At 42.8% G+C, this 21,634-nt stretch overlaps 1 protein-coding gene across 1 annotated transcript in view; it reads right to left on the bottom strand.

Moving 5' to 3' along the window:
- Window positions 1-876: 876 nt before the first annotated feature.
- LOC148336014 (ankyrin repeat and BTB/POZ domain-containing protein 2-like) overlaps window positions 877-21,634 on the bottom strand; it is a 29,863-nt gene continuing 9,105 nt past the window's right edge. Inside the window, exons 2-17 of the mRNA XM_088296002.1 lie at window positions 16,721-16,870; window positions 15,474-15,681; window positions 13,515-13,667; window positions 12,619-12,784; window positions 11,875-11,964; window positions 11,693-11,794; window positions 10,239-10,335; window positions 9,220-9,355; window positions 6,605-6,843; window positions 5,354-5,532; window positions 5,156-5,261; window positions 4,986-5,088; window positions 4,411-4,480; window positions 4,224-4,292; window positions 3,142-3,255; window positions 877-1,122 (exon numbers count right to left, since the gene is read on the bottom strand). Of these exons, the coding sequence (XP_088152128.1) occupies window positions 877-1,122; window positions 3,142-3,255; window positions 4,224-4,292; window positions 4,411-4,480; window positions 4,986-5,088; window positions 5,156-5,261; window positions 5,354-5,532; window positions 6,605-6,843; window positions 9,220-9,355; window positions 10,239-10,335; window positions 11,693-11,794; window positions 11,875-11,964; window positions 12,619-12,784; window positions 13,515-13,667; window positions 15,474-15,681; window positions 16,721-16,870 (2,228 nt within the window). The remainder of the gene's footprint in view (window positions 1,123-3,141; window positions 3,256-4,223; window positions 4,293-4,410; window positions 4,481-4,985; window positions 5,089-5,155; window positions 5,262-5,353; window positions 5,533-6,604; window positions 6,844-9,219; window positions 9,356-10,238; window positions 10,336-11,692; window positions 11,795-11,874; window positions 11,965-12,618; window positions 12,785-13,514; window positions 13,668-15,473; window positions 15,682-16,720; window positions 16,871-21,634) is intronic.

Genomic DNA, 21,634 nt, shown 5'->3' with positions numbered 1-21,634 from the left:
AATCTTTTTAATACATTGAGCGCCCACTCACCCTTAAAGTATACAGTGGGCCTATTTCTTAATTGAAAGGATTTGGAAAAACAATTCATTACAATTAAGTGTAAGATAAAGTGTAATGAATATGTGACAATAAATTCAAGTACAGTGGTGGTTGCCTAAAAAATTGATCACCCCCCCAATTAGTGAAATTCAGATTTAAACTAGACTTGAGGTGGAAAAAAGAAATTGCTTCTAAAATCAGTCGGAATTTCTGTCAGTCCTTCTGCTAAAATTCACTTTACGTATGACCAATGTGTACCTTACATCAATTTCCACAAGCATCAAATGAGTGATCTGCGTGTGGGTTTCGTTAAATACATTTTAATTGATTGGCGACATGGTAGCCGAGTGGTTAGGACATCCGCCTCACAGTTCTGAAGTTGTGGGTTGAAATCTGGGCTGGAAATTGTGGATTTTCTCCTCGTATTTTGGTTATTACTCACTTTCCACGAATATTCATGGTAGGTTCATCAACACTTTAAATTATCCGCATGTGTGAATAATTGTTTGTCTGTATGTTTCCTGCGACTAGCTGGTGACCAGTCCAGGATGTACTCTGCCTCAAAGACAAATTCTCCTTTGATAAGCTCCAGCACACCCGCAACCGCAGTTAGGATAAGCGGTACGGAGAATGGGTGGATTTTTATTCCATAAGAAAAAGACCAGCTCGACAGGGAACAACTTTAAATGGTTGGATAAAAAGTTGTGAAGAGAGTAAGAGAAATATACATCCCAAGCGTAAGCAGAATCTAGTAAGATTCCAGCATCACCTCATGCATCATTACTCCAGTATTACTGTTTTCCATACGATATTGTATGTTCAATAACATGATGGTTCTACACTTGACAAGTAGGATGAAGTGTGTAAAGTCTGTTAATCAGTGCTGCCTCCAGGTTCTTACGGAGGCTGGGCTGATTCTGGTTGAGTCCCAGACCAGACCACTTGTCTGTCCTTATGCAGAACTGCTCCTGACCGCTCGCACAGAGCAGTAGGCGATGGAAGTCCTCCCTGCTCAATAGCTGCTCCATGTTCTTGAGGAAGAATCCTTCACAAAACCTGTACAGGTCAGCTGCTCTGTTGAGCTGTGAAGACACACACATTCGTTATATTGATAGTGACTTGAGACGGGTACACAAATGAATTTTGTCACCCAATATCTTCTCCTTCACCTCTAAACTCTAATTGCACAGTGATGAGTTTTGTAAATGGGAATTTGTGTCTCCTCATTTGCTCACCAGCTGTGAATGGGGCAATATGGGTCAGTTGGAATGTTGGGCGCCAGCCGAAGGCAGAGACCTGAGTCTGATCCCTGGCTCCAGAAGCTGGCCCTGGGTACATGGAATGTCACCTCTCTGGCAAGGAAAGGGGATGAGTCCTGACCAAACATAGCTTGGGTTCTGGTACAAGTCCTCTTGACAGCATTAGACTCTTTTCCAACGGTGTAAGAAGCCGAGCAGGTAGGGCATACTTTTTACACCTTGGTTCAGTGTTTGGGATTCACTCCGGTGGACCAGGGGCTTGCCTCACTTCGCCTTTGAGTCAGAGGACTGGGTCCTGACTGTTTTTTTGTGCCTATGCACCAAACAACAATTCAGAGGACCCATCATTTTGGGAACCTTTGGAGAGGGTGCTGGAGAGTGCTTCTGCTAGGTCATCCACTGTTTTGCGTTTTGCTGGGGTACTTTAATGCTCACATGGGCAATGACAGTGAGGCAAGGAAAGGTGTGATTGGGAGGAACGCATCCTTCCGACCACATTCCATATTTTCAATGCGCATTGTCATTTTGTTTTCACAAAAATGCGAAGAATCAAAAATTTCAATAAAATGCATTGTTTTATGTAAAACGGTTTAAAAGTGTTCCACTGGCCTAATGGTTGGCTGTGGGCGGGCCCAGTAAGCACCGTCCCTGGCTGGACAGGGGTGTCCAACGGGAGATCAAATTTCAGATTCAGGAGGAGCAGTGTGATTTTCGTCCTTGACATGGAACAGTGGAGCAGCTCTACCATCTCGGCAGGGATCTCGAGGATGCATGGGAGTTCGCCGAACCAGTCTAAATGTGTTTTGTGGACTTGGAGAATGCGTTCATCTGTATCCCTCTGGGAGTTCTGTGGGGAGTGCTTCTGGAGTATCGGAAACAGAGACCAGAGACTCAGAGTCGAGCAGCTGCTCCTCCGCATTGTGAGGAGCCAAATGATGTGACTCGTGCATCTGGTAAAGATACCTCCTGGTATTCCAGACATGGTCCATCGGCTGGAGGCCTCAGTGATGACCCAGGACATGGAGATATTATGTCTCCAGTCTGGCCTGGGAAAGCCTTGAGTTTCACCAGGAAGATCTGGAAAAAGTGCCTGGGGAGTGTGACCTTCCCTGCTCACGCTGCTGCCCCTACAATCTGACTGTTAGAATAATATTAAGAGGTTATTATACATTTGCCGTGATGCATCTTATTTTAATATGTAGCGCATATAACATGTTGCAGTTTTAATTGAGTGAACTATGCTGAGTGTTTACAGTGTGAGGGGTGATACAGGGAGACACCTTTACTGCAGAGAGGTGTCTGCAATTGGCAGGGCGGTGGCACTTCTTCAGAAGTGAGGATGAAGTAAACAACATCGTGAGGAGCCCTGATAAGTTGGCATCGAAGTCTGAAGCAAGCAACATCGTGCTGGGTCCTGATAAAAGATGTTGACGTCAAAGTCAGCTGCGACCCTTGGCGGCACGCCAATGATAAACCGGACTAAACCAGCTTTTGAGAAGACGAACTGTACCACCCTTGAGTGTAATCTGAATTCTCGAAGTGTAATCTGATTCCTCGATGTTATAAAAGGGAATGTGTGAAAAGCATCGAGGAACAGAAGGGAGATGAAGTTGCCAAATAATCTTTATGAACCTCTCTGTATCCACTTGAGTTGAGTGCCTCTCTTCTTTCAGTTATGAACCCTATATGTCAAATTGGCGAACCTGACACTGACCAATGCATAAGGGGCAGAAAATACATGGATGGTTGGATTTTTGTATAATATGGTAACTTCTATGAAGAATGACCCACTCAATGAGAGCTATTCTTTATAAAAGACTGGTGCTTGAAAGGACTTTGTACCTTGCTGGTGTGGTAGATGTCAACAACATTATCCAGAGTCAGGCTTTGTGACAGCTTTATCTCACAGCATCGCTGCAGACCTGTAAGCTGGAAGAAACTGGCAGCAGGCAGCAGCTTCAAAAAAATAAAAACATTATGTTTACAATAGGTTCCAACACCCCCCGCGACCCTGCTGAGGAGAAGTGGTACAGATAATGGATGGATGGATGTTTACATAAAATTAACAGTGGGAAATAAAATTGTTGATTTGTTTCATAATGTTATTGAAATGACATCAGTGGCATGGACCAATGCAATAATTCTACCACAACTTCTCTTTTAACTACATCGACGAGATTATTCCCTCTTAGGTTTGATTCATATACTGAATAGTGATATTGCATGAGACAGTAAAAAGTATAAATTATAAAAACAATAATTAAATTTAAGAAAAAGGGTCACTGATGGTGTAGTGGTACATTCGCCTGACTTGTGTGCGGGCAATGTGGGTTCGGTTCCCACACAGTGACGGTGTCTATGTCTGCCCTGTAACTGGCTGACAACCAGTTCAGGGTGTAGTGGGCCTTTCGCCTGTAGTCAGCTGGGATAGGCTCCAGCACCATCCCACGACCGTGTAAAGGATAAGCGGTGTGGATAATGACATGAAATTTAAAAAAGGTTCATCCGTTTCAGCCTTGGAGATTGAGGTAATATGCTCTGAAAAATTTGAGTTTTTATCTTTAGTTGGATCGTTTTCTCAATATTTAACACATGATTCCTAAATCCACCAACCAAATCTACACTAACTGCAAACATTTATATTGCACAAAAAAATCCAGGGTACCTCTCACTGAGGCAATAAATGTCCCTTGAACATGAATGTATGTATTTGACAGAAAGTTAAAGATACAGTATGTAACACTTCCACTTTTATTTTGATCAAGGTCTGAGATGGAAAAAAAAAAGAGATGTCGGGGGATTTGTTCTCTGAATACAGCATTCCGGTACTTTTTGCTAATTTCTTCGTGTCGTTGGAAAATAACTTTGCATGGCCGTTGAGAGGACTTGCAACACTGCAGTGGCTAAACATTCAGCAACTCTACCTTCATGGCTTCAGAAAGTGAGACTGTCATTCCCTCTGTTCCCCCACAATAGAGAGATCTCATCATTGTCTGTGGAAGAAATCACACAACTTGACTGCCTTTCATCTGACTAGTCAAATACAGAAAGTCAATGATTAAAAACGTAAAAAACAAAAAAACAAAAAAAAAAAAAAAAACGATTGTCTACCTGAAAAATGCTGTAGGTCATGTGACTGATGTGGATGACGTCAAGGGAGTTACTCAGCATGTGTCGGAACCTGGCTTGACAAAATTTTCCATTGTTAGTTTTCAGTATCCATAAATCATCAAGCAATGTAGATTCAATAAAATGCAAACATTTTACAATCAATACATAACGTTTCTATATTCCTGTTAATATTCCAGTTAATATATTCCAGGAAAAGATGGCACCAAAAGAAATCATTTGAAAGAAATAAGAACTTCCAAATGTTTCTACAATACTTAGATTCAGTTAAAAAATAATTTTAATTTGCAAATCTACCTGCAAACATCCGAATATAATGGTTGTCACGTGTATGTATTACATAATCAGGACTAACTTTACAATATCACCTATATTGTTGAAAAACGATAACAATTTATACTTCACTGTATGCTCAAAATCTTGAAAATATATCAAATACTATGTAAATGTTGCGCACTGTAACTCTGGAATGACATTAACTGAATTAATGAACACTTTAAAAAACAAGATGACATGTGGCCGTCTAAAAAAAACCCAGACAAACAGACAAATCAGACCGTTCAGAAGCTGACATCAACAGCACCCGATGAGCAAAGAATGGGCGTCCATCCACCATGAACGTTACATCAGACATCTCGTGGTTGTTCAGGAAATGAATATCTGTGGACAAGGGCAACATGTTAATCCTTAGTTAAATCGTGCTAATAGTTTTGCAGTACGGTGGTACCAAGTTGAGTTGACTGTGTGACATCATTCGGTGGGATGGCAGGAATAGCAGAAAAGCCGTAGCAATGAGAAAGAACAGACGCCAGCTTTTTGGTAATAACATAGTCCTGCAGATAGAATTCAGACCGTTAGATTGATAAAGCAAACATATAATCAACGTTTAATAATGGAGGATGATGAATCTCCTTGCACTGTGTACCTTACTGTTTTCAAGCATGTTGAACATGAGCGGAATGCCCTCTGACACCAGTTCGGGGGTGTAGTCCTCACTTCTTATGGAGCGGAATTCGGTGAGGAGAAAGATGATGACTTCGTCTCGGGACAGCTGCTGAGCTCTACGGAGGGACTCCAGCCAGATGTGAAGCCTCCAGGGCACACCTAGACAAAATATGGCACATAAATAGTTTATATCCCTATTAATATGGTTCAGTAAATATTTTTTGGGGTGACCGTTAATAATTTTCATAAATACAAATTACATATCTGAGTCTAAATGACCATCGGGTGCCTTTGAGAAGCGTACACAAAAATGGCATTTTCCCTTGCATTGTCTAAGTTACATTTTAAAATGCATATTGGTCAAGCTCTAGATTTTTTTGGACGGGGTGGGTTAAATGAACTACATGCTGATATGATTCCGCATGCAAACAGCAAAAATTATGAGCTTGTTTGAATTTTGGACAATGACATTGTGGACTATTTTGGCAGCATTTAATAACTTGTTCTGTGTGGACATTTACCAGATAACAGTGTACAGTTAACAAATATATTTCAAATGTCTGAAAGATCATGCAACTACACACACAATAGGAAGAAAAATATTGAAGAAAGACAAAATGATACTTGTAATATCACTGAAAATATCTGAGGGTGTCTTAAAGTGTCTGTTTTACCACAATTACAGGTGGACAGCATGTTTAGGTACATAAGCAAAATGTTCAATATCATTATAAAAATGACAAATACACTATAGAAATATCTCATTTCATCAAGTAACTTGAGGACTGTAAAAGCATAGAGGTCAAAGCATGAAAGAAAAAAAGTAATATTCAGTTTTATTCAACCACTTAGTCCTCACACCTTAGTTAGCAGAGCATTAGATGGAAAAATCCCGTCCATCCAACAAAAAGAAATGTAGAAAATAAAGGAAATCGACTTTCAGGGACTTGACTTTTATGACTTGCACTGCGATGTGCACAAATGGTTGCCACTCATAATAAGACCTCCGAGTTTAATTCTGCTGCATTTTCATGATGGCTGAGTCAATCTGATGAACGAACCAAAGGTTTCGACCTTTTTACTAGTGGATTAAAAAAGATGATTGTCGAGCGGTGCACTTAGATGTTTTACTTATCATACAGGACATAATACTGAAAGTAAATCTACAAGAAATGAATGCAAAAGAAGCTTTCAGGTTTCTAGCCGAGCGAAGTTCGATTCATGTGCTCACCCATCTCTCGTAGCTCCATTGTAATGTCCAGGTAACCATGCTCAGCACTGTAGTATGCGGCTTGCTGAAGGGCTTTCATCTTGGCCTTACAAAGTTTTGGGATGGCGTTTGAGCAGTCGGCAGCAGGAGACTGCATTGGAATGGGTGTCCCCTCCACTCCTTCAGCGAGGATCTCCTCCAGAGAAAGGATGTCCTCCTTCCTTTGCTGTGGTTGGAGCAGCAGTCTTCTCAAAACATTTCTAGAGAAAACCAGAAAGTTGATCTGATCACTGATGTGCCAAAGACATCAGATGTGATGTGTGTGGAAACCAAGTGGTTAGTAAAATTGAAATACAGTGAACCCTCGCTACTTCGCGGTTCAACTTTCGCGGGTTCAGTGCTTCGCGGGTCTAAAAAATATTCGGGGGCATTGTAGTTTCGCCGAGCGGCACGACGGGGCGCTGGAGCGGTTAGACGGCCGGCGTGCGCCGAAGAAGAGCGTGGGCGAAGAGGAGAGTGGACGAAGAAGAGCACGTTCCCTCGGACACGATCGGTGGCGACGTTTCGCGCGGTTCGGACCGTACCAGAGCTCCGGCCGGCGTGCGTGGCAGTTAAGCCGTAGAGGAGCACCTTCCCCGGGCACGGGCGGTGCCAAGCGACCCCTAAGTTTAACCGAATGGAAGCTCCGGAGGAGGAGGGCATGCTCGCGTCACAGTAAGCCGAAGAGGAGCACCTTCCCCGGGCACGGGCGGTTCCAAGCGGCCCCTAAGTGTAACCGAATGGAAGCTCCGGAGGAGGAGGGCGGGCGTGCGTCACAGTTAAGCCGAATTGGAGCACCTCTTCCGCCCAGGCACGAGCGGAGCGCGAGGCTGTCAGTTATGAATGAATAAATAAATAAATAAATAAAGAATGCCACCTTTCATTTCACAGGGCACACCGGACGGCGTACCAGCAGGTAAAAGTCGGAGTAATTAAATAATACAAAAAGAATGGCTGGGGAATAAAAAAATAATACGTTTTAATAATAATTTGTTTTTTTTGTTATAACATGAATTTCACTCTCTCTCTCTCTACCCGTATGTATGTATATATATATATATATATATATATATATATATATATATATATATTTATATTTATTTATTATATATATTGTATATTTTTTTTAAGCATTTTTGAAGGTGCGCCTCTCTGTAGGCTGTCTCGTCACCTTCCGAGATCAGACCGACCACTGTCGTGTCGTCAGCAAACTTGACGATGGTGTTGTTATCGTGGGCTGGGCTGCAGTCGGAGGTGTAGAGGGCGTATAGGAGGGGGCTCGGCACGCATCCTTGAGGGGAACCGGTGCTCAGCGTACGGGTGGAGGACGTGTAGGGGCCGAGCAACACAGTCTGGGGTCTGTTGGTCAGAAAGTCCTTAATCCAGATGCGTGTGAGGGCAGGGAGGCCGAGAATGTCCAGTTTGGCGACGAGGATGTCCGGCATGATTGTGTTGAATGCCGAGCTGTAGTCCACAAAGAGCATCCTTGCATAGCTCTGCTGTTGTTCCAGGTGGCCCAGCACAACATGCAGAGCAGTGTCGATGGCGTCCTCAGTGGATCTGTTAGCCCGGTATGCAAACTGGTAGGGGTCCAGAGTGGGAGGAAGGCAGTCCCTGATGTGCTGGAGAACCAGCCTCTCGAAGCACTTCATGATGACTGGTGTGAGAGCAACAGGACGGTAGTCATTCAGGTGGACGGCGGGTGACTTTTTGGGGACAGGAATAATGGTGGACGTTTTCAAGCAGGAGGGGATGACTGCTTGAGCCAGGGAGCGGTTGAAGACTCTGCAGAAAACATGTGACAGTTGGTGGGCACATGCTCTGAGGACCTTGCCTGGTATTCCGTCGGGTCCAGTAGCTTTCCTGGGGTTGATAGCCAGGAGCACGCGCCTCACATCGTGTTCCTCTACGGTGAGTGGGGGGAAGTTGAGGCATGAAGTGCGGGGTGTGACGGTTGGGGCGAGTCAAAGCGAGCGAAAAAGCAGTTAAGCTCCTCTGCCAGCAATGCACTCGGGTCTACAGAGGTCGTGCTGCTGCCTCGGAAGTTGGTGATGCGCCGTAGACCCTTCCACACCTCCCGTGGTCTGTTGCTGGCAAGGTGGGACTCCAGCCTCCTCTTGTAGTTTGCCTTGGCTAGCTTGATGCCTTTGCTAAGGTCAGCACGAGCCACCCTGTACTGGGCTTTGTCGCCTGACCTGAAGGCAGCGTCACGGGCCTTGAGGAGAGAGCGGACCTGGCTGGACATCCAGGGCTTTGCATTTGGGAAGGTCCGTATGGTCCTGTGTAGGGACACAGTTTCCATGCAGAACTTGATGTAGTCCAGTACACAATGTGTGTAGACATCAAGGTCCTGATGATCAAAGAGGTCCCAGTTGGTGTCTTGAAAGCAGTCCTGTAATTCACTCATGGCGTCATCACACCAGGTTTTTAAAGTCTTTGTGGTGGGCCTGAATCTGCGCCTGAGAGGGGTGTATGCAGGTGCGAGCTGCAAGGACAGGTGGTCTGACTGGCCGAGGGGGGCGAGTGGGAGGGCCCTGTATGCGTGCTTGATGTTCGGTTAATACAAGAGTAAAAAAAACAAAAAAAGAAAAACTCACCGATGTCCGTGTGCTGCCGCATAGCTGAAGCAGTTCATGTCTTCATGCAGTGGTGATGTTAAAGAGCTTTCATGATGCACTTTAAGCAAAGGATCTGCACCATAGGTGAGCAGTAAGCCCACCATCTCATAGTAACCTGTATAATCGAAATAAAATCAGTGCTTTGGTACCAGGTCAGTCAAAAGCCTCGAAACTGGCCGTACCACATGACGGGTTCAGGAACCGCATCAAAAGCTCAGTTTCTGATTCAAGCAGCAATCATACGCGATGGAGGTTTCCCGTTTTTTGAGAATTAGTAATTCGCTTGTCGATTACAATTACTACTCATAATTTATCACTGTTATGGAGCCATTGAGGAAGATAAAGTTTTCCCCTGATTTGGAATACCTTGACCTTATTACTCCCCAAAAAATAAGGAACAAAAAAACCAGTTGAAATCGAATTAGATTTTGCTGTGATGAATTGTTACTATATACAGCTGAGATACAACAAGAACATTATACAACCATTAGTCAAATCAGGTAAAGCAGTGATTGCCTCAGATGATTTAGTCACATGAGTTTAATACATAAAATGCCCACCAATCACCGATATGTCATCATCAAGCAGCTTTCATTCGCGCATATTAGGTATACCTGTAATTCCAAAACCACTGGGCAAATAGCAATACAGGTTTACCATAATCCTGGAGCCAATCCCAGCTGTCTTCGGGCAGTAGGCGGGGTACACCCTGAAATGGTTGCCCGCCAATCGTAGGGCACACATAGACGAACAACCATCCGCGCTCACACTCATACCTCGGGGCAATTTAGAGTGCCCAATCAACTTGCCATTCATGTTTTTGTAATGTGGGAGGAAACCTGAGTACCCGGAGGAAACCCACACAGGCACAGGGAGAACATGCAAACTTCAAACAGGAAGGCCGGAGCTGGAATCGAACCCACAATTTCTGCGCTGTGAGTGCCCCCCTCCCTCCAAAAAAAAATTTAGGTTATGGTGTTCTACATTAAATACAGCACCTGCAGCAGCAGCAAGCTGTAGCGGCGTCTCAGCAGAACTCTCCCTCCCATCCAACAGGACTCCACCCTCCACATCAGCTCCGGCATCCAGCAATAACTGACAGATTGAAGACAGGAACTTGTTAGACACCTTCTCTTTTACATTACTTATGTTGTTTATGCAGATGTGCATGAGTTGGCATCATCGCACGCCGTCTTTCAATGATGTCTGGCTTGCATTGATGTGTGGATGCGCTTTGCCTTTTTAGTAGCAGTAGCACTAACAAGTATCTCCAAATTTGAGGGAAGTCAACCCATGACAGTGGATGGGCTGTGACCGTGGTGTGGCCAATAACATAAAACCAAATTTTACTCTGCACACTGATTCAGATAAGAACACAGAAGTACACTGGTAGTAGCAGGAAGAGTGTGCACACATGTGAAACATAATTAACACTTTTCAGTTTTACACATAGTTTATTTTAAAGAGCTCTATTTTTCCACATACACGTATTTTTATTCGTATTGCCAAGTTGTGTTGTGTTGTATGTATTACCTTTGTGGTTGACTACACTCTAAGTGCATCACATTGTGATTGCTCTTATTTTTTTCTGATCTGATTTCATGTGAACTTCTCTCTATGTGACTAAGGGTTATACAAATAAAATTGACTTGACTTGACATGATGTCTGCTAGCCTGCAACTCCAGTCGCTATTTTTGCTGCAAATGTAAATATCAAATTGTATCATTTTGTGTTTTAAAACAAGGGGGTAGGGTGATTTCACTGTCAATTAATAAACCCATCAAGCTTTATTCAATATAGGCACCCATCACAAAAATGTCATTGCTCATCACCAAGCAAAACTGTCACAAGAACTCTAACTAAACTAACTAACTAAAAGTTAGGGACAGTGTTAATAACAGAATGTCACTGTTGCCATCCAAGTTCATTGTCGTCAGCGACAGCCAATCGGTACATGCTTGATACATCACACACACATGCACTCACCCCCCCTCCCCTCGTCCGCCCCCCAAAAAAACAACAGACACACAAATTGTTGTGATTGGTGAGATAAAAGCATGATATAAAACACGGTCTCTCATTCACCTACCACTGATGTGTCCATGTACTTTAAATTACAGATGCGTTTTTGGTCACATGGGCATAGGTTGTATCTTCTGTGACGTCATGTGGTCACATGGGCAGCACGGCCAATTGGGTTCATTGACATGGTATTTTATATGTTTTGTTTCCAGCAGGTATAGGCAGCAAGAGTGATGAGCAACACATTTCTTTAAACTTATCCAGTGGTTTGCCGCAATGCAAACCGCAAGCACCTTTAAGCACAAAGTTCAATGAACGTTTTGTGGTGTTCGTCTATATCTCCATAAAATGAAAATGAGCACAAGAACAACTTTGAGGTGGTGGTCTTTTCAAATGAAGACCCATTTTAATCCGGTATAAAAATCTAACCTGAGTGACAGACAGGTGACTGTGCAGCACAGCAAAAGTTAGAGCTACCCAGTGTCGACTGCCTGGGTGAACAGATGGTTTTCTGGCAGAGCATCCGGGGACCTGTACAACAGCAATAGTGCAGACCGTTCAGGCGTTTCGTAACTTGTGCAGAAAGAATGTGCGGGAACAGATTTTTCTACCTGCAGATTCAGTTTAGCCCCAGCATTTATGAGCATCTGCACGAGAGCCTCATCTCCTCCAGCAGCAGCATACATCAGAGGAGTCATTCCCTACAAACACAAACACTTTTTATGAAACCCATCGCTGTATATGTGAGTTTTCTCTAGGTATTCGGGTTTCCTCCCACATTCCAAAAACCTGTGAGTGTGAGTGTGAATGGTATGGATGGTGTCTCGGTTAACGGATGGATGGATCACAGAACATCAAAATTGTGGTTGTAGATCATCACAGTATATCCCGCTGGAAAATTGAAATAAATGTTGTTTTGGTAATCAATGACTTCATTTGAAGAGCAACATCTTAATTTTGTAGAGCAATGTTTTTGCAGGATAATCCCAGGGACCTAAAAGAAGATTTTTTTTTTTTTTAAATATTTTTTCCTTCAAATGCTGTTTTGGAACTATGTGAAACACTGCCTATGAAATGGGCTACATCCTGTCAATAAAGCTGCCTTGTCTTCCCAGTGGACATCGAATGCCAATTCAACATCAGTAAGACATCAATTGAATGATTTTGATGGTTTTTTGCTTCTATAAACAGATCTTAAGTGGGCATTGTTGCTTCTTGTCAATGCACATTTTTACAAATTCCAGTGGTGTCAGTTTCAAATGATTTCTGTGACCATTGTTGGTTATCTTCAACTCACTGCCTCTATGGCATACCGCTCAATTGCTTGCCACAATCTTAACACAAATCCTGCCCACCTGGTCATCCATGGTGTCAACTCCTTGACCTCCCAGAAGCTGTATTGCTGTTTGGATGAGGTCTGCCCTGCCGCACGACAGCATTCGGAATCCTAAATCCAACTGGAACTTCATGGAAGCAGCTTCTGTATCCAGACACTTGAATGACTGTAAACAACACTCTAATCTGCATAGAAAAATAAATACAGTATTTACTTAAAGCACCAATCCAGCCATGTTGGCCCATTTTTCACTAGCTCAGTTTAAATATTTTTGATCAGGAAACAGAAATTAGTTATTATTATTCATGATCTTTTTCAATCCATTCATTTTGGAGAAATTAGGAAATAAGTGGCGACATGAAAAACGCCTACTTATAAATGAGGAATATGGCCACGCACCCCCCCGCTCTCTCCATGTTTCGGCGAGTCATTAAAGGGAACGATTACAAACTCTCAATTGGAAGCCCGATAGGGAAGGGTAATAAAGATCCATGTCCGCCTGCTGCCCACTGTCAGCCACGTCTACCTCTTGAGAGTTGACACAACTTTAGCATAGCTAAACGTCCCAAATATGACCAGGGGTTTGAGCGCGCATTCTTGCTCTTGTCCGTTTCAGCCTGTGTAAGTGGAGAAACGATCGGCCTGGTATTTTTGATTTTGTGGCGGTGATCACTTGAGCTCACGTTTGATGTCAATATATCCAAACTATTGTGCAGAACGCGTTTATACTTTCACAGGTTGACATGGACAAGAATTGTAATGTGCATTTTGCATGTTGCTCATCACAAATCATTTGTGCTTGTTGTTTCCTTCACAGATGAAGGTTATCTCAAGGAAGGTCAGTATGTGTCAAATGTAAAATGTAGTGGTGGGAAAGGTGGACTTGTGTGTAATTTATAAATGCATTTGTCTTACTTCAGCTGTCGAGGTTCACAGTCCAACCCAGGTAGAAGTTGCCGAGCTGTCTGTCTGACATCATCGCTGTCAACTATTGGGCTGCAACGATGTTCAGCATGAACCAGAGCCACACGGATCCACTCCATGAGAGGTGGAAGCTGCCAAAATGGCCTGGAAGATGTTCGCATTTAGGGAAAAAAAAAAGGAATTATTTATGATTTCATTTTGTCTTTGATTTAATATGTCAAACTCCATAATTAGAATGGAATTTGATTTCATTCCTTTGTTCACTTTGACAACAATAGCCTTGGTCAGGAGGAATTGATGCTTTTTGACCTGACCCATTAATTTAGTGTCTCTATCCTAATCTGCAACACCCTCACAATAATTGTTCAGGCAGTTGTGGACAAATCTCTGCCTCTGTCATTTGCTTTGCTTTTGTTCGGCAATCTCTGGTATTCTTCTGGAATTTCGTCTCGCGAACCATATTGTTTAATGTCTGGTGAGCTGCTCAACTGACATTGTTTTAGTGTTTTTCCAGTGAAATGCCTCGGCGCTGTTTGGCGATGCATTTTTGGTAGTCCGGGAAGCTTCTGAGTGGCCCAAAAAAAATATAAAATATGGCACGAACATGGACAAATTTTGTTCTGGCAAATAGAGGGAATTTCAAGCCGGTGTCGAGTGCTCTTTGCTATCAGTACTTCGAAGATCTCTGCTTTCTCAAGCGTTTTTCTTATGATAAAAGGCTTCGCAAAAAAATAGGTGTGATTACAATCCATTTTGAAAAACGCATGGTGTATTGCGTGCATTGTGACAGCTTGTGTGTGTGTGTGCAAGTGTGAATATATATATATATATATATATATATATATACACACCTTACAAATGAATACAAGTGCCTTTACATGTCACCACGTTTTCTTTTTTCCAGACAAAACTTTTTTTCGGGTGGAGAGCAAAACACTCTGACCTCGCTGACAGTTTCGGCTGTCACTTCAGCCTTCGTCAGAGTTGTCACACTTCTGTGTGACGCGTCTTAAAACAGCTGATCGGATTTGGGAACCTTCAAATAAAGGCTACACAATCCGATCAAAACTGCGCTCCGTCCCACCAAATAACGTCACATTTCCAGGTTTGTCGCTCTGAAGAATCTTATTTTAGGAAAACTATTAATTTGTCAAATATACCAATTTTGTTTTTGTTTGTATTATGCGTAGTTACTTTACTTGTGACAAAAATAGATATGATTTGCCATTTTCTGAACTTACTTCATACAAGTCTTTAACTCCACTCTTTCTGCTAGATTTACATTTTGTTACCAGTGACCATGGTAGCCCTGTGTTGAAATCCCATGCTCTCTAGTAACGTTTTGTTGAAAGATCTACAGCGCACTGTTATGGGCAAATGGGGCTGCCGTGGCCACCAGGAACATATGCCCCCTCCCAAAATGTGGACGTCGTTCATGCCTATCCCAGCTACCTTCGGGCAGTAGGCGGGGTACACCCTGAACTGGTTGCCAGCCAATCGCAGTTTACACAAAGACAAACAACAATCCGCGGTCACATACCTCATACCTAACTCATACCTAGGGGCAATTTAGAGTGTCCAATCAACCTTCCATGCATGATTTTGGAATGTGGGAGGAAACCCACGCAGGTCCGGGGAGAACATGCAAACTCCACACAGGAAGGCCGGAGCCGGAATCAAACCCACGACTGTTGCATTGTGAGGCCATCATGCTAACCAGCCATCCACTGTGCCAGAACGTCAATGTAACCTCTTAAATCTGTTTGTCAATAGCTGAATCCCCCAATCATTTTTTTGGCTTCTACTCAGCAGTTGAGATCCACTCCCAGGTCAAAAAGAATGGTTCAGAATATCTTTTTTACATTCTTTGCCACAGAGTTTCCACAATAGTACCTGATGTACTTCAGGCCTTTTATATACTTCGAAGCAGTACAATGTACAACAACACACCTTTCTCTTCTCAACATCCTGATTGGAGAGTCTAAGTTTTGATTTTCCAGTGATTCCATCTGCTGTCTGGACAGGAAATAGTAAAGTGTGTGAAGAGAATCAGCATCCCATGATACTGATAGTTGGTTGGCCGAGCGAGGGGTGCTGATGGAAGAAGTCAGACTCCGCAGACGCTGCATGTGGTGCATCGCTCGAGACACCAGATCACCTGTGCAAAAATGTGTTGAATGAAAAAAAAAGTCAGTTGTGCACTAAAAGCTTCATATCTCATCTGACTGTAGTCATACAAAAAGTTTTTAAAATGATCATATCTTTATTGCCAAAAAAGAGGACATTCAGCCCGACCTCAAGATACTGGATTTATACTGAAAGATGCCATACATTCTAACTCCAATAAATTTAAAGTAGGGCTGCACCATATTGCAAAAACATGCAACATGCAATATGTTTGTTCCAATATCAATATTATTGCAATATTTAACATGTACCTAAACAAGAACAATTTTTTTTTCATGGGGAAAATGTGAATGTGCTCTTATCTACTTAAGTTCTTCAGTGTTTGCAATGTCCCAAGTTGGTGATGTGCATTTAAGGTTGCATCTGATTGGCCAAAGTTAGATTAAAGCAAACAATTACATTTGAATTTATTTCACGCCTTTTGCATTCTGCACTGCATGTGTCATTGTTGCAATAGTAATATCTTTTTAAATATATTTGCAGACCAAATTTAAATTCTGCCTCTTCTGTGTGGGTATAAAATTAAACAAACGAACAAAAAAAACATCCTATTATTAAATTAATTAATAAGTGTAAATTGGCAGCTTGGTTTGGTCGCTACATTGAGCATTGACAAATTCACAGATCAGTGTTAAAAATATAAATCTTATAAATGACCTTGCTTGACGGCTGAAGTCCAATTTCAAAAAATAATTTTCAACAAAAGTGAATTAAAAAAAACTATCAGTGTTTTATAAGCCAGCAACTACATAAGAAGCATAATAAATTACTCTGAATAAAAAAGGTCAGCTAAAAAAGTGCTGTGGCCTGCATGGCGTGAATGTGCCCTTGTTTGGTTCTGGATACAAGCCCAATATTGTTATGAATTGTGTGGGAGCGGGCAGGTTAGGACCATTGGTCCCATGAGGTAACCTTTGGTCACAATTTAAACAAACTAAACACAGGAGCCAATTGTGGTGGCAGTTGCACACGAACTTTGCAAACACACACGCACACACACACCCACTTACTGAGTTCTGCAATGCTGCCCACACAGGTGGTAAGCAGGGCCTGTTCCAGCATCTGCAGCTCCATCTGAATATATGTGTCTTCCTGGCTCTCCGGAAATTCCTCGGGAACCTTTTTGTAAGGCTTGACATGGGCTGATAAGGACATCTCACCTAAACACACGCACAAAACAAGTTACCAAGAAGTCAGTCTTGAGCAGATGGTATGTCTGCATGACAGTTGTGGCTTTGCATTCAAGACTGCTTGTGTGAGCTATGAAAGAGAGCAAACAGCTGTTTAAATATCTATCCATATTCTGAAATCTGTTCAGGCTAGTGAGAGTTTGAGTATAAAAGGCTGACTATACACTGAACTGGTTGCCATTCAACCAATCTCACTCACATTGCCACTACACACACACACCCACACATACGATCACACAGGTCAATCACGCTCCATACACCAGTGAGGAGCACTACATTTGCTGAAAATGCCTTGAATTATAAACATGAAAAACATTTAGCACACAGACAAGAAAAAGGCTCATTCCAGGGTGAGGGTCAGATAAGCCCCAGCACACCTGTGACTCTGATTCAATCATTCTCAAATCGTGGCACGGCCCCCCTTTGAGTGCCGTGGTGCGATGCCAGGGATGGGCGTGTGACCCCAAGAGTTACCCCAAGATACGAAAGTAACGAATGCCCAATTTGTCCCAAATTGTCCAGATTTGAATATTTGCACTGTTAATAACATCTTTTTTTTTTTCAAGAGGAAGTGTGTTCGTGAGCGCTATGAGCCACATCCGGAAAAAAGGAACACATCCACTTTTGAAGAATGAGTTTCTTTGGTATAATTAGCGCATATGATAAGAAGCATTTTAGCACATACATGCAACCCTTTTTTTCATTTGAAATCTCAAAAATAGTCAATGTTGGACTTGGGTCATTCTGGATGTTTAAGACACCTGATAAAAATGAAAATGTCAATCCAAAATGAGTGGGTGGGTGAGATCAGCACTGCCCCTATAAATGAGGGGAGCCGTTTCTCCCATTCTATCTGTGGACCCACAGCAAGCAATGCTTCATCCAACAGCCGAGCAATCTTACTTAAGTTTGTGGCCCGACAATATTACATGAAATTGATGTTCCTTGTTTATTGCAATTCAATATAAAGGCTTAATAATGGTTTCCATTTTTATAAAAAAAAAAAAAAAAAGGACTTGGGCAGGAAGAACGGTATATTTTGGACTACAGAAAAATATTGTGGACGAAAAACCATGCCTATGAGTAGACCCACCCCACCAATGATAATCGAAGTGTCCTCCAAAACTGAATGTTGTTCCTCAGCTTCTCAAAGAGAGGACGGAAGTTTGCATTCACCAGTGGACTATATTTTCAAGTCACATCTATGACCAGGTATGTTATCTTATCCAAATCACTTTAAATGGGAGAGATCCAAGCCACTCCTGCTTTCCCAATTTGGTGTTTTCACTTTTTCACCAAGTAATCAAATAACCCGCAAAAGTCCCAAATTTTTCAATGACAGACAAAATTTGCACGCGTATTTTGTATTATTTGTAGCAGTGGTGGGCCGTCACGGCCTTCAAGGCCTTCTCTGCTGGCCTAACATAATCACGAAATCATGATCATATTCCTCACAATAATGTCATAATATATCTTAGTGTTGTATTTTTAGATGAGAGTTTTTATCCAATCAGAATTCAGCTCACTTTGTGTTGCCAGGCAGATTTCATAATACCATACGATTGTGCGGGCATCTGTTCTGATTAAGAAAGGGGGCTTTTACAGTGTGCTAAACCATTCCGATAACCAATTTGATAACGAGTTGATGACAGTGAGGCATTCTTGCTGGCCTTATGTTGAAGGTGACGAACGTGTCTTGTAATTGGATACTCATTCGTGAGGGGGCAGCGCTATGCAGAATCAACACATCAGAAAGTCATATCTGGTGATAGATATCGCAGCCTGGAGTAATGTCTGATACCGATATCATCCGATGATATCTGCATGAAGGATATTTCATGTATTTTTTAGTATGAATCGTTAGAAGAGGCTTGATCATGTTGTACTATTAAAATAAATGAAAATAGTGAGCAACGGTAGGTATGAGAAATTTGGGTTACATGAATTCAACCCCAAACATGAGAACATACATTACTTCTGTTATATAGTAGTTAGGCAGAGTTACGGATTGTTGCCAATAGAGGGTGCTAGTGGTTTATATGTCAGAGTTAGGAAGGTCTGTGAACTCAGAGTAACAACAACCGTCAGTCAGACCTGTTGTATGATGTTAAGTGCTGCATTAAAAAGAGCCGACATAAAGAGAGCCGTTGTGCGTGCATATCTTCAGTGATATCTCAAGATATCACATATGGCATGGTGCGATAGTTTGTACAATGAAGCGCTCAATCTAGCCAAAACTAATTATTCTCAAATTTCCCCATTGTGGGACTAATGAAGGACATCTTATCTTAAGGCAACGAGGATGAAAGTCGTGGATACATGCCTGAGATGAGGGCGGAGAAATCGTGTCTCTGAAGTGACGGGACGACGGCAGCGGTGCGTGTTAGCAACGTAAGCGGCTAGTTTTTTTTGCCTCGACGAGTGTCCGGAATACGTCCTGTGAACAAGACGATGGCTACTACAGTCGGCTCGGTGGCTCCTTTTGATGGCAACTCTCAGTCATGGGAGGAGTACTGTGAGATTCTGGACCATTTCTTTGTAGCGAACGACATTGTTGATGGTAACAAGAAACGGGCTGTGTTGCTGAGTAGTGTGGGCTCCCAGGCCTACACACTGATGAGGAACCTGCTCGGTCCGGCTAAACCTGGAGAACGGACTTACGAGGAACTGGTGAGACTGTTGACGAATCATTTTCACCCCAAGCCGAGTGAAATAATGCAGAGGTGGAAGTTTAATTCCAGGAATAGAAAAATGGATGAAAGTGTGGGTGACTATGTTGCGGAGCTGAGGAGGCTCGCGCTGGACTGTAATTATGGGGAATCGCTGACCACGATGCTGAGGGACCACTTAGTCTGTGGAATAAACAACGACAGGATACAGCGGAGGTTGTTGTCAGAGGATACATTGACTTTTGACAAGGCACTCAAGTTTGCACAGGCTATGGAGGCTGCAGACAGGGACGTTGTGGATTTGCATGGCATGAAGGAACATAGCAAATGGAGTCGCCCTTTGGAGTCAGTCAACAAGGTCGAGGAGGCCCGCTCGGAACCCCAGAGGGACACACGGTGTTATCGGTGTGGTGGAGACAACCACGTGGCAAGAGATTGCAGATTTGCCAGTGAGAAGTGCCACAACTGTGGTAAGGTGGGCCATATAAGAAGAGCATGCAGAAGTAAGTCATTGGGGAAAGCAACAGGTTCGCGTGAAAAATGGGGGAGACCGAAGAAAAGTAAAGCAGCTAATTTCATATGGGAAGAGGAGGGAGATGGTGAGAAGGAAGACATTTTCACTATGTATCACTTTAAGGAGGATAACAGGACTATGTACAACATAAATGATATTGAAGTGATAGTGATCCCTCGAGAAGAGCCAATTAAAAAAGAGCTAACAGTAAATGACAAAAAAGTAATTTTTGAAGTGGACACTGGATGTGGATACACCATAATGTTAAGTAGGACTTTTTACAAGCTGTTTGACAATCAGAGGCCAAAGCTAGCCAAGTGCTCGATAAAGCTCAGGACATATGGTGGCCATAAAGTGCCGGTGATAGGTGCAGCGAAAGTGAAAGTTGAACATGAAGGTACCATAAAGATGTTAGAGGTGGTCGTGGTTAGAGGTACTGGGGCGAGTCTAGTTGGACGTGGGTGGATCAAAGCCTTCCAGTTAGACTGGCTGGAGGAGGTCCACAGAGTAGAGGACAGCGAAACTCCTCTCCAAGAAATACTGTCTAAACATGAAGACGTATTTAAAGATGAGCTAGGGATGCTGAAGGGCTTCACAGCTAAAATCCATGTACCTAGAAATGCCACACCCTGTTTTTACAAGCCAAGATCCGTTCCTTTTGCCATGAAAAGAAAAGTAGAACAGGAGTTAGAGAGGCTTTTACAGGAAAAAATCATTGAGCCAGTGAAGTTTTCTGAATGGGCAGCACCCATTGTACCAGTTCTCAAACCAGACTCACGAGAGAGAATTTGTGGAGACTATAAGCTGACAGTAAACAAATGCTCAGCCATTGAACAGTACCCCATCCCCAGAATGGAAGACATGATAGCTTGTCTAACGGGAGGAGAGAAGTACTCTAAGTTAGACATGAGCCACGCATACCAACAGATTGTGCTGGATGACGAATCAAGAAGATATGTAACAGTTAACACTCACAAGGGACTGTTTACATACACCAGATTACCTTTTGGCGTAAATTCTAGTCCAGCCATTTTTCAGCGTACCATAGAAGGGGTCCTGCAAGGAATTGAAAAAGTTGCCGTATATTTGGATGACATTATTCTGACAGGAAAAGATGACAACGATCACCTGCACACATTGGATCAAGTTCTGAAGCGACTGAGAAGTGCAGGACTGTGTTTGAAACGGAGCAAGTGCCAGTTTATGGAAAACGAGGTGACCTTTTTGGGACACAGAGTGGACAAGACAGGGCTGCATCCGCTACCAGCAAAGGTAAAGGCCATACAGGAGGCACCCCCACCCACTTCTGTGACAGAGCTCAAGGCGTACTTGGGACTGTTGAACTTCGACAATAAGTTCCTTCCAAACTTGTCTATGTTGCTGGCACCCCTGCACAAGCTATTAAGGAAGGATGAATTGTGGTCTTGGGGCCCACAGCAAGAAAAGGCTTTCAAGCAATCAAAGGTATGTTTGCAGTCTAGCCGTGTGTTAGTACACTACGATGAAAAAAAAGAACTGCTATTGTCTTGTGATGCATCACCATATGGAGTG

The sequence above is a fragment of the Idiotropiscis lumnitzeri genome, chromosome 5 (assembly GCF_059441095.1).
Source record: "Idiotropiscis lumnitzeri isolate Australia: NSW breed Sydney's pygmy pipehorse chromosome 5, RoL_Ilum_1.0, whole genome shotgun sequence".
NCBI classification, from domain to species: Eukaryota; Metazoa; Chordata; class Actinopteri; order Syngnathiformes; family Syngnathidae; genus Idiotropiscis; species Idiotropiscis lumnitzeri.
Note: the sequence above shows the minus strand (reverse complement) of the source record. Positions and strands in the feature narration are given on the sequence as shown.